The 13682-nt window shown below is 47.3% G+C and overlaps 1 protein-coding gene across 1 annotated transcript in view; it reads right to left on the bottom strand.

The window, feature by feature from the left end:
• The window catches only part of tg (thyroglobulin), a 77999-nt gene that overhangs the window by 36582 nt on the left and 27735 nt on the right, over positions 1-13682 (bottom strand). Inside the window, exons 30-33 of the mRNA XM_038977455.1 lie at positions 13069-13155; positions 12872-12955; positions 12641-12772; positions 9762-9935 (exon numbers count right to left, since the gene is read on the bottom strand). Coding sequence (XP_038833383.1) covers positions 9762-9935; positions 12641-12772; positions 12872-12955; positions 13069-13155 — 477 coding nt within the window. The remainder of the gene's footprint in view (positions 1-9761; positions 9936-12640; positions 12773-12871; positions 12956-13068; positions 13156-13682) is intronic.

Raw genomic sequence — 13682 nt, 5'->3', positions numbered from 1 at the left:
TTCCTGTCTGAACAGCCCCGATGTCAACAGCCCAGAACCCTTTAATGAGAGGAAACGAGGGTTTAATGAGCAAATCAAGGAGAGACGTAACTAGCTGTCTGCTTGGAAATGAGTTTTATACAGAGGGAAGCACAGTTTTGGACAATATGTTACTGACCCCATTACCATAAGGCCCAGCATTTTGGTCTGGTGGGCATTTTCTGTACGTACAACATGTCTCTAATAACAACAGACAACAGGTTGCTGTTAAACGGGATGAGTTGGGGGTACTTGTGATAATATTATGTGATCTTGACTAGATAAAGTCTCCACTACCGTGGCTAAGAGACTACATGTGACAGGTAGCAAAACATGTCCCTCAAAATCAAGTGGATTAATTTATTTAATTTTCCATCTGGTCTGCATCTATAAATGACTCTGGTACACCGGCAGCAGACTCCCCTCAGAGTGAGAGAGAAGTGACAGTATCAATATATCATTATGCACACCTCTAGCAGCCTCGTGGTTAGAGCGTCGGACCAGTAACCGAAAGGTTGCTGGATCGAATCCCCGAGCTGACAACGTAAAAAATCTGTCGTTCTGCCCCTGAGCAAGGCAGTTAACCCACTGTTCCCCGAAGACGTGGATGTCGATTAAGGCAGGCCCTCCCGCACCTCTCTGATTCAGAGGGTTAAATGCAGAAGACACATTTCAGTTGAAGGCATTTAGTTGGACAACTGACTAGGTATTCCCCTTTCCTTTCCTCACCCTCCCCGCTGTGGCTCTAGTGATGGGTAAGTCTAGACTCCTGCTTGAGGTGATTCATCGTCTCATTACGGAGATACTAAATAAAACTACCTAGGCTTAGAAAAAGAAGACATTTGTATTCCTGGAACTAGTCACCAGTCTCTCAAGCATCTGTTAGTCTCTTTACTGCTTGTGTTTGGACATTTTTTTTTTTTTAAGTATTTGAGAGGGAAAAAAGGACACTGGACTTGATTAGTTCACTGGACTAGAGTGTTGAGTGTAATCCACTGTGTTAGTCTGGGTAGAGTTAGTTCACTGGACTAGAGTGTTGAGTGTAATCCACTATGTCAGTCTGGGTAGAGTTAGTTCCTGGACTAGAGTGTTGAGTGTAATCCACGGTGTCAGTCTGGGTAGAGTTAGTTCACTGGACTAGAGTGTTGAGTGTAATCCACGGTGTCAGTCTGGGAAGAGTTAGTTCACTGGACTAGAGTTGAGTGTAATCCACTATGTCAGTCTGGGTAGAGATAGTTCCTGGACTAGAGTGTTGAGTGTAATCCACTGTGTCAGTCTGGGTAGAGTTAGTTCCTGGACTAGAGTGTTGAGTGTAATCCACTGTGTCAGTCTGGGTAGAGTTAGTTCACTGGACTAGAGTGTTGAGTGTAATCCACTATGTCAGTCTGGGTAGAGTTAGTTCCTGGACTAGAGTGTTGAGTGTAATCCACTGTGTCAGTCTGGGTAGAGTTAGTTCACTGGACTAGAGTGTTGAGTGTAATCCACTGTGTCCATCTGGGTAGAGTTAGTTCACTGGACTAGAATGTTGAGTGTAATCCACTGTGTCAGTCTGGGTAGAGTTAGTTCACTGGACTAGAGTGTTGAGTGTAATCCACTGTGTCAGTCTGGGTAGAGTTAGTTCCTGGACTAGAGTGTTGAGTGTAATCCACGGTGTCAGTCTGGGTAGAGTTAGTTCACTGGACTAGAGTGTTGAGTGTAATCCACGGTGTAAGTCTGGGTAGAGTTAGTTCCTGGACTAGAGTGTTGAGTGTAATCCACGGTGTCAGTCTGGGTAGAGTTAGTTCACTGGACTAGAGTGTTGAGTGTAATCCACGGTGTCAGTCTGGGTAGAGTTAGTTCACTGGACTAGAGTGTTGAGTGTAATCCACTGTGTCAGTCTGGGTAGAGTTAGTTCACTGGACTAGAGTGTTGAGTGTAATCCACGGTGTCAGTCTGGGTAGAGTTAGTTCACTGGACTAGAATGTTGAGTGTAATCCACGGTGTCAGTCTGGGTAGAGTTAGTTCCTGGACTAGAGTGTTGAGTGTAATCCACGGTGTCAGTCTGGGTAGAGTTAGTTCACTGGACTAGAGTGTTGAGTGTAATCCACGGTGTCAGTCTGGGTAGAGTTAGTTCACTGGACTAGAGTGTTGAGTGTAATCCACTGTGTCAGTCTGGGTAGAGTTAGTTCCTGGACTAGAGTGTTGAGTGTAATCCACGGTGTCAGTCTGGGTAGAGTTAGTTCACTGGACTAGAGTGTTGAGTGTAATCCACGGTGTCAGTCTGGGTGAGTTAGTTCACTGGACTAGAGTGTTGAGTGTAATCCACTGTGTCCGTCTGGGTAGAGTTAGTTCACTGGACTAGAGTGTTGAGTGTAATCCACTGTGTCCGTCTGGGTAGAGTTAGTTCACTGGACTAGAGTGTTGAGTGTAATCCACTGTGTCCGTCTGGGTAGAGTTAGTTCACTGGACTAGAGTGTTGAGTGTAATCCACTGTGTCAGTCTGGGTAGAGTTAGTTCACTGGACTAGAGTGTTGAGTGTAATCCACGGTGTCAGTCTGGGTAGAGTTAGTTCCTGGACTAGAGTGTTGAGTGTAATCCACTGTGTCAGTCTGGGTAGAGTTAGTTCCTGGACTGTGGAAGGACAGCAGCAGTGTTAAAACATGTTCTACTATCAGAGTGCTTAGAGCTCTATGATGATACAGACAGACCTGTAGAGAAGCTCTATGATGATACAGACAGACCTGTAGAGAAGCTCTATGATGATACAGACAGACCTGTAGAGAAGCTCTATGATGATACAGACAGACCTGTAGAGAAGCTCTATAATGATACAGACAGACCTGTAGAGAAGCTCTATGATAACACAGACAGACCTGTAGAGAAGCTCTATGATAATACAGACAGACCTGTAGAGAAGCTCTATGATGATACAGACAGACCTGTAGAGAAGCTCTATGATGATACAGACAGACCTGTAGAGAAGCTCTATGATGATACAGACAGACAGACCTGTAGAGAAGCTCTATGACAGACAGACAGACTTGTAGAGAAGCTCTATAATGACACAGACCTGTAGAGAAGCTCTATGATGATACAGACCTGTAGAGAAGCTCTATGATGATACAGACAGACCTGTAGAGAAGCTCTATGATGATACAGACAGACCTGTAGAGAAGCTCTATGATGATACAGACAGACCTGTAGAGAAGCTCTATAATGATACAGACAGACCTGTAGAGAAGCTCTATAATGATACAGACAGGACTGTAGAGAAGCTCTATAATGATACAGACAGACCTGTAGAGAAGCTCTATGACAGACAGACAGACCTGTAGAGAAGCTCTATGACAGACAGACAGACAGACCTGTAGAGAAGCTCTATGACAGACAGACAGACAGACAGACAGACCTGTAGAGAAGCTCTATAATGATACAGACAGACCTGTAGAGAAGCTCTATGATGATACAGACAGACCTGTAGAGCAGCTCTATGACAGACAGACCTGTAGAGAAGCTCTATAATGATACAGACAGACCTGTAGAGAAGCTCTATGACAGACAGACAGACCTGTAGACAAGCTCTATAATGATACAGACACACCTGTAGAGAAGTCATAAAGCATGTGCAGACAGAGGTCAGTAGTAAAGAGGAGATGGGATAGCCCTTGTTGAAGTCATAACAGAATGTGTCTGTGTTCAGAGATCTTTAAGAGCAGTAGAGATTACATGCTGCTGTCATAACAAAATCTGTCTGTGTTCAGAGATCTTTAAGAGCAGTAGAGATTACATGCTGCTGTCATAACATAATCTGTCTGTGTTCAGAGATCTTTAAGAGCAGTAGAGATTACATACAGCTGTCATAACAAAATCTGTCAGTGTTCAGAGATCTTTAAGAGCAGTAGAGATTACATACAGCTGTCATAACAGAATATATTAATTGGATGAAGAACTTTCTAAGTCATTGCAAACAACGCATGTTCATCTACACTCAGTTCCTGGAAAGCCTTTGGGGCCGTCGGCTTTGGCAAGAGATTTGATTGGCCTTTTAGCCCATCAGCTAGTGGTACATCTGCTGCTGGAGTTAACAAGGGTGCAATTGTTTTGGGCCGTGAGAGGAGAGTGTGTGTGTGTGTGAGTGTGTGTGTGTGTGTGTGTGTGTGTGTGTGTGTGTGTGTGTGTGTAATAATGGTCCTCTTCCAGTGCTGAGTTGCAGTGGGTATGTTCCCCTGCAGATATCAAAGGGTTCTTTATAATGATGTCACAGACAGTCACTGGTTCCACAGAGTCATGTTAATGAGGAAACCTCCACCTGCCTCAGCAAGCATATTAAACACGTTTTATTAAGGTAAAGATACTACTGAGCTAGCTAGCTGTTTTCAATACAACAGACGCACACAAAGCACCATTCAGAAAGACATGCCACCCAGCTGAATATCATATGGTTTGTATTAATCCACAACAAGGATCATTCTGTTTCACTGCTGCTGTGAAGATCAGGATAAAAATAACAAGAGCTCTGGGTTACAGGCAAATGAATAGTCTGACAGCAGAGAGAGAAGGGGAGGGAAATGGAGAAGGGGATGGAAAGGGAGAGAGAGAGGGGGAGGGAGAGAGGGGGAGGGAAAGGGAGAGAGGGGGAGGGAGAGAGAGATGGGGAGGGAAAGGGAGAGGGGGAGGGAGAGAGAGAGGGAAAGGGAGAGAGGGAGAGAGAGGGGGAGGGATGGAGAGAGGGGTAGGGAAAGGGAGAGAAGGGGAGGGAGGGAGAGAGGGAGGGAGAGAGGGAAAGGGAGAGAGGGAAAGGGAGAGAGAGGGGGAGGGAGGGAGAGAGGGGGAGGGAAAGGGAGAGAGGGAAAGGGAGAGGGATATAGGGAAAGGGAGAATGGGAGGGAAAGGGAGAGAGGGAAAGGGAGAGAGGGAAAGGGAGAAGGGGCGGGAGAGAGAAGGGGAAAGAGAGAAGGGGAGGGAGAAAGAAGGGGAAAGAGAGAAGCGGAGGGAGAGAGAGAGGGAAAGAGGGAAGGGGAGGGAAAGGGAGAGAGGGGGAGGGAAAGGGAGAGAGGGGGAGGGAGAAGGGGAGGGAAAGGGAGAGAGGGGGAGGGAAAGGGAGAGAGGGGGAGGGAAAGAGGGAAGGGGAGGGAGAGGGAGAGAGGGGGAGGGAAAGAGGGAAGGGGAGGGAGAGGGAGAGAGGGGCAGGGAAAGGGAGGGAGGGAGAGAGGGGGAGGGAAAGGGAGAGAGGGGGAGGGAGAGAGGTGGAGAGAGAGAGAGCGAAAGAGAAAAAGCAGATGCTCTTCAGAGAGCTGTATTGAACTTAACGTGACACTCAGGTTAGCTGTGACCACCAGTAGGACCATTGGATGTGTCCAGAAATGACCATAGGGCTCTGGTCAAAAGTAGTGCACTACATAGGGAATAGAGTGCCATTTGAATCACAGCATCTGACACAGACGACTAACTCACTCATGGCACAACATACTAAAAACACAGAGAATTCTGAAGAAGTCAGTGGTACTATGTCAGGGGTATGCACTACGCACATAAACACAGACAGGAAACATTCAAAACGGTCTTTAAAAAAAAAAACTCTTGCCAATTAACACAAGCTGAGAGATAAAAGCACGAGATAGTATCACAACAGAGGAGAGCGGTTCTTTTCAACAGCAGCTAAATGGACACCCTGGTTTGTGTCACCTTGGAAAAGAAGCCTGCTGTCATTTGAGCAAGAGCAGGATCACGCCACCGACATTACTCACAGGTCTACTTTCCCAACCCGCAGAGCTGCTCCCCAAATGGCACCCTATTCCCTACATAATGCAGTACTTTTAATGAGCCCAGGTCAAAAGTAGTGCACTATTAAATAGGGAATAGGGTGCCATTTGGGACGCTGGCTAAATAAGCGTGATCTCCCCGATCTAAATACATCCTCTCTGTTCCCTCTTCTAAGAGCTGGTCCCAAAATGGCACCCTATTCCCTTTACAGTGTGGTACTTTTGACTAGGACCCATAGGGATCTAGTCAAAGGTAGTGCACTATATAGGGAATAGGGTTTCATTAGGGATGTATATTAGGGTAAAATAGTGCACTATATAGGGAATAGGGTGACATTTTGGGAGCCACGCAGAGCCAAGCAGTGGCAGTCGTCCTAACTTCTGATATACAGCCTTGTTGACCTGTTGCTAGGAACAACAAGACCAAAACAAGCCTAGAATCACAAACAGCGAGGCTGCTGGGATTCCCAACTTCATCAGTCATTATGAAGTAGAGGGAGGAAGGGAAGACAACACTAGTGATGGCTGGGCCAGTCATTATGAAGTAGAGGGAGGAAGGGAAGACAACACTAGTGATGGCTGGGCCAGTCATTATGAAGTAGAGGGAGGAAGGGAAGACAACACTAGTGATGGCTGGGCCAGTCATTATGAAGTAGAGGGAGGAAGGGAAGACAACACTAGTGATGGCTGGGCCAGTCATTATGAAGTAGAGGGAGGAAGGGAAGACAACACTAGTGATGGCTGGGCCAGTCATTATGAAGTAGAGGGAGGAAGGGAAGACAACACTAGTGATGGCTGGGCCAGTCATTATGAAGTAGAGGGAGGAAGGGAAGACAACACTAGTGATGGCTGGGCCAGTCATTATGAAGTAGAGGGAGGAAGGGAAGACAACACTAGTGATGGCTGGGCCAGTCATTATGAAGTAGAGGGAGGAAGGGAAGACAACACTAGTGATGGCTGGGCCAGTCATTATGAAGTAGAGGGAGGAAGGGAAGACAACACTAGTGACGGCTGGGCCAGTCATTATGAAGTAGAGGGAGGAAGGGAAGACAACACTAGTGATGGCTGGGCCAGTCATTATAAAGTAGAGGGAGGAAGGGAAGACAACACTAGTGATGGCTGGGCCAGTCAGTATGAAGTAGAGGGAGGAAGGGAAGACAACACTAGTGATGGCTGGGCCAGTCATTATGAAGTAGAGGGAGGAAGGGAAGACAACACTAGTGATGGCTGGGCCAGTCATTATGAAGTAGAGGGAGGAAGGGAAGACAACACTAGTGATGGCTGGGCCAGTCATTATGAAGTAGAGGGAGGAAGGGAAGACAACACTAGTGATGGCTGGGCCAGTCATTATAAAGTAGAGGGAGGAAGGGAAGACAACACTAGTGATGGCTGGGCCAGTCATTATGAAGTAGAGGGAGGAAGGGAAGACAACACTAGTGATGGCTGGGCCAGTCATTATAAAGTAGAGGGAGGAAGGGAAGACAACACTAGTGATGGCTGGGCCAGTCATTATGAAGTAGAGGGAGGAAGGGAAGACAACACTAGTGATGGCTGGGCCAGTCAGTGTGAAGTAGAGGGAGGAAGGGAAGACAACACTAGTGATGGCTGGGCCAGTCATTATGAAGTAGAGGGAGGAAGGGAAGACAACACTAGTGATGGCTGGGCCAGTCATTATAAAGTAGAGAGAGGATGGGAAGACAACACTAGTGATGGCTGGGCCAGTCATTATGAAGTAGAGGGAGGAAGGGAAGACAACACTAGTGATGGCTGGGCCAGTCATTATGAAGTAGAGGGAGGAAGGGAAGACAACACTAGTGATGGCTGGGCCAGTCATTATGAAGTAGAGGGAGGAAGGGAAGACAACACTAGTGATGGCTGGGCCAGTCATTATGAAGTAGAGGGAGGAAGGGAAGACAACACTAGTGATGGCTGGGCCAGTCATTATAAAGTAGAGGGAGGAAGGGAAGACAACACTAGTGATGGCTGGGCCAGTCATTATGAAGTAGAGGGAGGAAGGGAAGACAACACTAGTGATGGCTGGGCCAGTCATTATAAAGTAGAGGGAGGAAGGGAAGACAACACTAGTGATGGCTGGGCCAGTCATTATGAAGTAGAGGGAGGAAGGGAAGACAACACTAGTGATGGCTGGGCCAGTCAGTGTGAAGTAGAGGGAGGAAGGGAAGACAACACTAGTGATGGCTGGGCCAGTCATTATGAAGTAGAGGGAGGAAGGGAAGACAACACTAGTGATGGCTGGGCCAGTCATTATAAAGTAGAGAGAGGATGGGAAGACAACACTAGTGATGGCTGGGCCAGTCATTATGAAGTAGAGGGAGGAAGGGAAGACAACACTAGTGATGGCTGGGCCAGTCATTATGAAGTAGAGGGAGGAAGGGAAGACAACACTAGTGATGGCTGGGCCAGTCATTATGAAGTAGAGGGAGGATGGGAAGACAACACTAGTGATGGCTGGGCCAGTCATTATGAAGTAGAGGGAGGAAGGGAAGACAACACTAGTGATGGCTGGGCCAGTCATTATAAAGTAGAGGGAGGAAGGGAAGACAACACTAGTGATGGCTGGGCCAGTCATTATGAAGTAGAGGGAGGAAGGGAAGACAACACTAGTGATGGCTGGGCCAGTCATTATAAAGTAGAGGGAGGAAGGGAAGACAACACTAGTGATGGCTGGGCCAGTCATTATGAAGTAGAGGGAGGAAGGGAAGACAACACTAGTGATGGCTAGGCCAGTCATTATAAAGTAGAGGGAGGAAGGGAAGACAACACTAGTGATGGCTGGGCCAGTCATTATGAAGTAGAGGGAGGAAGGGAAGACAACACTAGTGACGGCTGGGCCAGTCATTATGAAGTAGAGGGAGGAAGGGAAGACAACACTAGTGATGGCTGGGCCAGTCATTATGAAGTAGAGGGAGGAAGGGAAGACAACACTAGTGATGGCTGGGCCAGTCAGTATGAAGTAGAGGGAGGAAGGGAAGACAACACTAGTGATGGCTGGGCCAGTCACTATGAAGTAGAGGGAGGAAGGGAAGACAACACTAGTGATGGCTGGGCTTCATGTTCAGATGATTGATAACAGTTTGGATTGATAATAACTTGTGTGGTATATCAAGTCCATAGCTGTTTTTATAACTGGGTAAATAAAGTGACAGTGAGTCATTTGTCTAAATGTTCTTAAGGCTCTTAAACTAACCATTCATTTCCTTTCAGGGTAACCTCCCTTAACCCATATGTACAGTATAAATACCTCTACCATAGAATTATATATAGAACTTTAATAGGACTCTGTGGACTCAACGTTCTTGGTGTGAGCGGTGTGGGGTTGCTGGAGTTATAGACTCACCCTTCTTGGTGTGTGAGGTGTGGGGTTGCTGGAGTTAAAGACTCACCCTTCTTGGTGTGAGTGGTGTGGGGTTGCTGGAGTTAAAGACTCACCCTTCTTGGTGTGTGAGGTGTGGGGTTGCTGGAGTTAAAGACTCACCCTTCTTGGTGTGAGTGGTGTGGGGTTGCTGGAGTTATAGACTCACCCTTCTTGGTGTGTGAGGTGTGGGGTTGCTGGAGTTAAAGACTCACCCTTCTTGGTGTGAGTGGTGTGGGGTTGCTGGAGTTAAAGACTCACCCTTCTTGGTGTGTGAGGTGTGGGGTTGCTGGAGTTAAAGACTCACCCTTCTTGGTGTGAGTGGTGTGGGGTTGCTGGAGTTAAAGACTCACCCTTCTTGGTGTGTGAGGTGTGGGGTTGCTGGAGTTAAAGACTCACCCTTCTTGGTGTGTGAGGTGTGGGGTTGCTGCAGTTAAAGACTCACCCTTCTTGGTGTGTGAGGTGTGGGGTTGCTGGAGTTAAAGACTCACCCTTCTTGGTGTGTGAGGTGTGGGGTTGCTGGAGTTAAAGACTCACCCTTCTTGGTGTGTGAGGTGTGGGGTTGCTGGAGTTAAAGACTCACCCTTCTTGGTGTGTGAGGTGTGGGGTTGCTGGAGTTAAAGACTCACCCTTCTTGGTGTGAGCGGTGTGGGGTTGCTGGGGGAGCACAGGGCTGCAGGCCTGTCTCAGGGGTTTGTCGTAGGCCCCACACACCTGAGTGTCTGGGTACAGGGCGCAGGTAAAGTACCCTGAGCTCTCATCTCTCACATCAGCCACGTGGCACAGCTCCTCCTCCTCACAGCCTGAAACACACAGAGAACCCATGAAATACACAGAGGACACCTGAAACACACCTGAAACACACAGAGGACACCTGAAACAAACAGAGAACACCTGAAACACACAGAGAACACCTGAAACACACAGAGGACACCTGAAACACACAGAGGACACCTGAAACACACAGAGGACACCTGTAGCACACAGAGGACACCTGAAACACACAAAGAACACCTGAAACACACAGAGAACACCTGTAGCACACAGAGGACACCTGAAACACACAGAGGACACCTGTAACACACAGAGGACACCTGAAACACACAGAGGACACCTGAAACACACAGAGGACACCTGAAACACACAGAGGACACCTGAAACACACAGAGAACACCTGTAGCACACAGAGGACACCTGAAACACACAGAGGACACCTGTAACACACAGAGGACACCTGAAACACACAGAGGACACCTGAAACACACAGAGGACACCTGAAACACACAGAGGACACCTGAAACACACAGAGAACACCTGTAGCACACAGAGGACACCTGAAACACACAGAGGACACCTGTAACACACAGAGGACACCTGTAACACACAGAGGACACCTGAAACACACAGAGGACACCTGAAACACACAGAGGACACCTGTAACACACAGAGGACACCTGAAACACACAGAGGACACCTGAAACACACAGAGGTCACCTGAAACACACAGAGGACACCTGAAACACACAGAGGACACCTGAAACACACAGAGGACACCTGAAACACACAGAGGACACCTGTAACACACAGAGGACACCTGAAACACACAGAGGACACCTGCAACACACAGAGGACACCTGTAACACACAGAGGACACCTGAAACACACAGAGGACACCTGTAACACACAGAGGACACCTGTAACACACAGAGGACACCTGTAACACACAGAGGACACCTGAAACACACAGAGGACACCTGTAACACACAGAGGACACCTGTAACACACAGAGAACCCCTGAAACACACAGAGGACACCTGAAACACACATTATATGAGTGCTATGTGACAGTAGTGAGAAACAACTAAAATATTCAGTGTATGAGACTCAAGGTGAATAGCTTTTGAAAAAGGCAAGACATGAAGCTGATACACTGCTCAAAAAAATTAAGGGAACACTAAAGTAACACATTCTAGATCTGAATGCATGAAATATTCTTATTAAATACTTTTTTCTTTAAATAGTTGAATGTGCTGACAACAAAATCACACAAAAATTATCAATGGAAATCAAATTTATCAACCCATGGAGGTCTGGATTTGGAGTCACACTCAAAATTAAACTGGAAAACCACACTACAGGCTGATCCAACTTTGATGTAATGTCCTTAAAACAAGTCAAAATGAAGCTCAGTAGTGTGTGTGGCCTGTATGACCTCCCTACAACGCCTGGACATGCTCCTGATGAGGTGGCGGATGGTCTCCTGAGGGATCTCCTCCCAGACCTGGACTAAAGCATCCGCCAACTCCTGGACAGTCTGTGGTGCAACGTGGCGTTGGTGGATGGAGAGAGACATGATGTCCCAGATGTGCTTAATTGGATTCAGGTCTGGGGAACGGGCGGGCCAATCCATAGCATCAATGCCTTCCTCTTGCAGGAACTGCTGACACACTCCAGCCACATGAGGTCTAGCATTATCTTGCATTAGGAGGAACCCAGGGCCAACCCAGGGCCAGCATATGGTCTCACAAGGGGTCTGAGGATCTCATCTCGGTACCTAATGGCAGTCAGGCTACCTCTGGCGAGCAGATGGAGGGCAGTGCGGCCCCCCAAAGAAATGCCACCCCACACCATGACTGACCCACCGCCAAACCGGTCATGCTGGAGGATGTTGCAGGCAGCAGAACGTTCTCCACGGCGTCTCCAGACTCTGTCACGTCTGTCACATGTGCGTGTGAACCTGCTTTCATCTGTGAAGAGCACAGGGCGCCAGTGGCGAATTTTCCAATCTTGGTGTTCTCTGGCAAATGCCAAACGTCCTGCACGGTGTTGGGCTGTAAGCACAACCCCCACCTGTGGACGTCGGGCCCTCATACCACCCTCATGGAGTCTGTTTCTGACCGTTTGAGCAGACACATGCACATTTGTGGCCTGTTGGAGGTCATTTTGCAGGGCTCTGGCAGTGCTCCTCCTGCTCCTCCTTGCACAAAGGCGGAGGTAGCGGTCCTGCTGCTGGGTTGTTGCCCTCCTACGGCCTCCTCCACGTCTCCTGATGTACTGGCCTGTCTCCTGGTAGCGCCTCCATGCTCTGGACACTACGCTGACAGACACAGCAAACCTTCTTGCCACAGCTCGCATTGATGTGCCATCCTGGATGAGCTGCACTACCTGAGCCACTTGTGTGGGTTGTAGACTCCGTCTCATGCTACCACTAGAGTGAAAGCACCGCCAGCATTCAAAAGTGACCAAAACATCAGCCAGGAAGCATAGGAACTGAGAAGTGGTCTGTGGTCACCACCTGCAGAACCACTCCTTTATTCGGGGTGTCTTGATAATTGCCTATAATTTCCACCTGTTTTCTATTCCATTTGCACAACAGCATGTGGAATTTATTGTCAATCAGTGTTGCTTCCTAAGTGGACAGTTTGATTTCACAGAAGTGTGATTGACTTGGAGTTACATTGTGTTGTTTAAGTGTTCCCTTTATTTTTTTGAGCAGTGTATATCCTACGTTTCAGACACCACAGCTGAGCCTCCTGTGCAGAGAACTGATGTTTGAAGATCCAGTATTGCAGGCTGGGGACGTCCCGTTCAGAGTCCACAACAACAGCACTGCTGTCCAGGGCCACAAACGTCTCCTTCACTGCATCTGTGGGACGTGACAGAATGAGGTACAGCGTAAGAAACAGTTGGTTTAGGTTTTGGCCCCTAGTAAAAGGAGAATTAAGAAGGCTAAACGAACCCGACAGAACGACTCTGGGGGCTTGTTGTGGGAGGACACTGCTACAGGCTGGGGAGGTCTTGGGACGAGTGGTCATGTCAGACTCTAAAAGATGGATCATTTTAGCATGTGAGAAAGATAAGTCAAGACAAGCCAGTAATGTTTATTCAGAAGTACATTGTTTTATACATCTGCATAAGGAATTACATGTACAATACCTTTCCAGAGGTAAATGCCTTGGAACCCAATAATGGTGGCCTGGTAGTCAGTTTTGTTCTTGCTTGATGTTGGCAGAGCTGTATCAGCTGTGAGAGAAACATACTGACCATTTCATCACTTCATAACCACTAAGTTACAGAGTAACACTTCATAACCACTAAGTTGTAGAGTAACACTTCATAACCACTCAGTTACAGAGTAGAGTAACACTTCATAACCACTTAGTTACAGAGTAACACTTCATAACCACTAAGTTACAGAGTAACACTTCATAACCACTTAGTTACAGAGTAACACTTCATAACCACTTAGATACAGAGTAGAGTAACACTTCATAACCCCTTAGTTACAGAGTAGAGTAACACTTCATAACCACTTAGTTACAGAGTACAGTAACACTTCATAACCACTTAGTTACAGAGTAACACTTCATAACCACTTAGATACAGAGTAGAGTAACACTTCATAACCACTCAGTTACAGAGTAGAGTAACACTTCATAACCACTTAGTTACAAAGTAACACTTCATAACCACTCAGTTAGAGTAGAGTAACACTTCATAACCACTAAGTTACAGAGTAGAGTAACACTCCATAACCACTTAGTTACAGA

This window comes from Salvelinus namaycush, chromosome 37 (genome assembly GCF_016432855.1).
Source record: "Salvelinus namaycush isolate Seneca chromosome 37, SaNama_1.0, whole genome shotgun sequence".
Lineage (NCBI taxonomy): Eukaryota > Metazoa > Chordata > Actinopteri > Salmoniformes > Salmonidae > Salvelinus > Salvelinus namaycush.
Note: the sequence above shows the minus strand (reverse complement) of the source record. Positions and strands in the feature narration are given on the sequence as shown.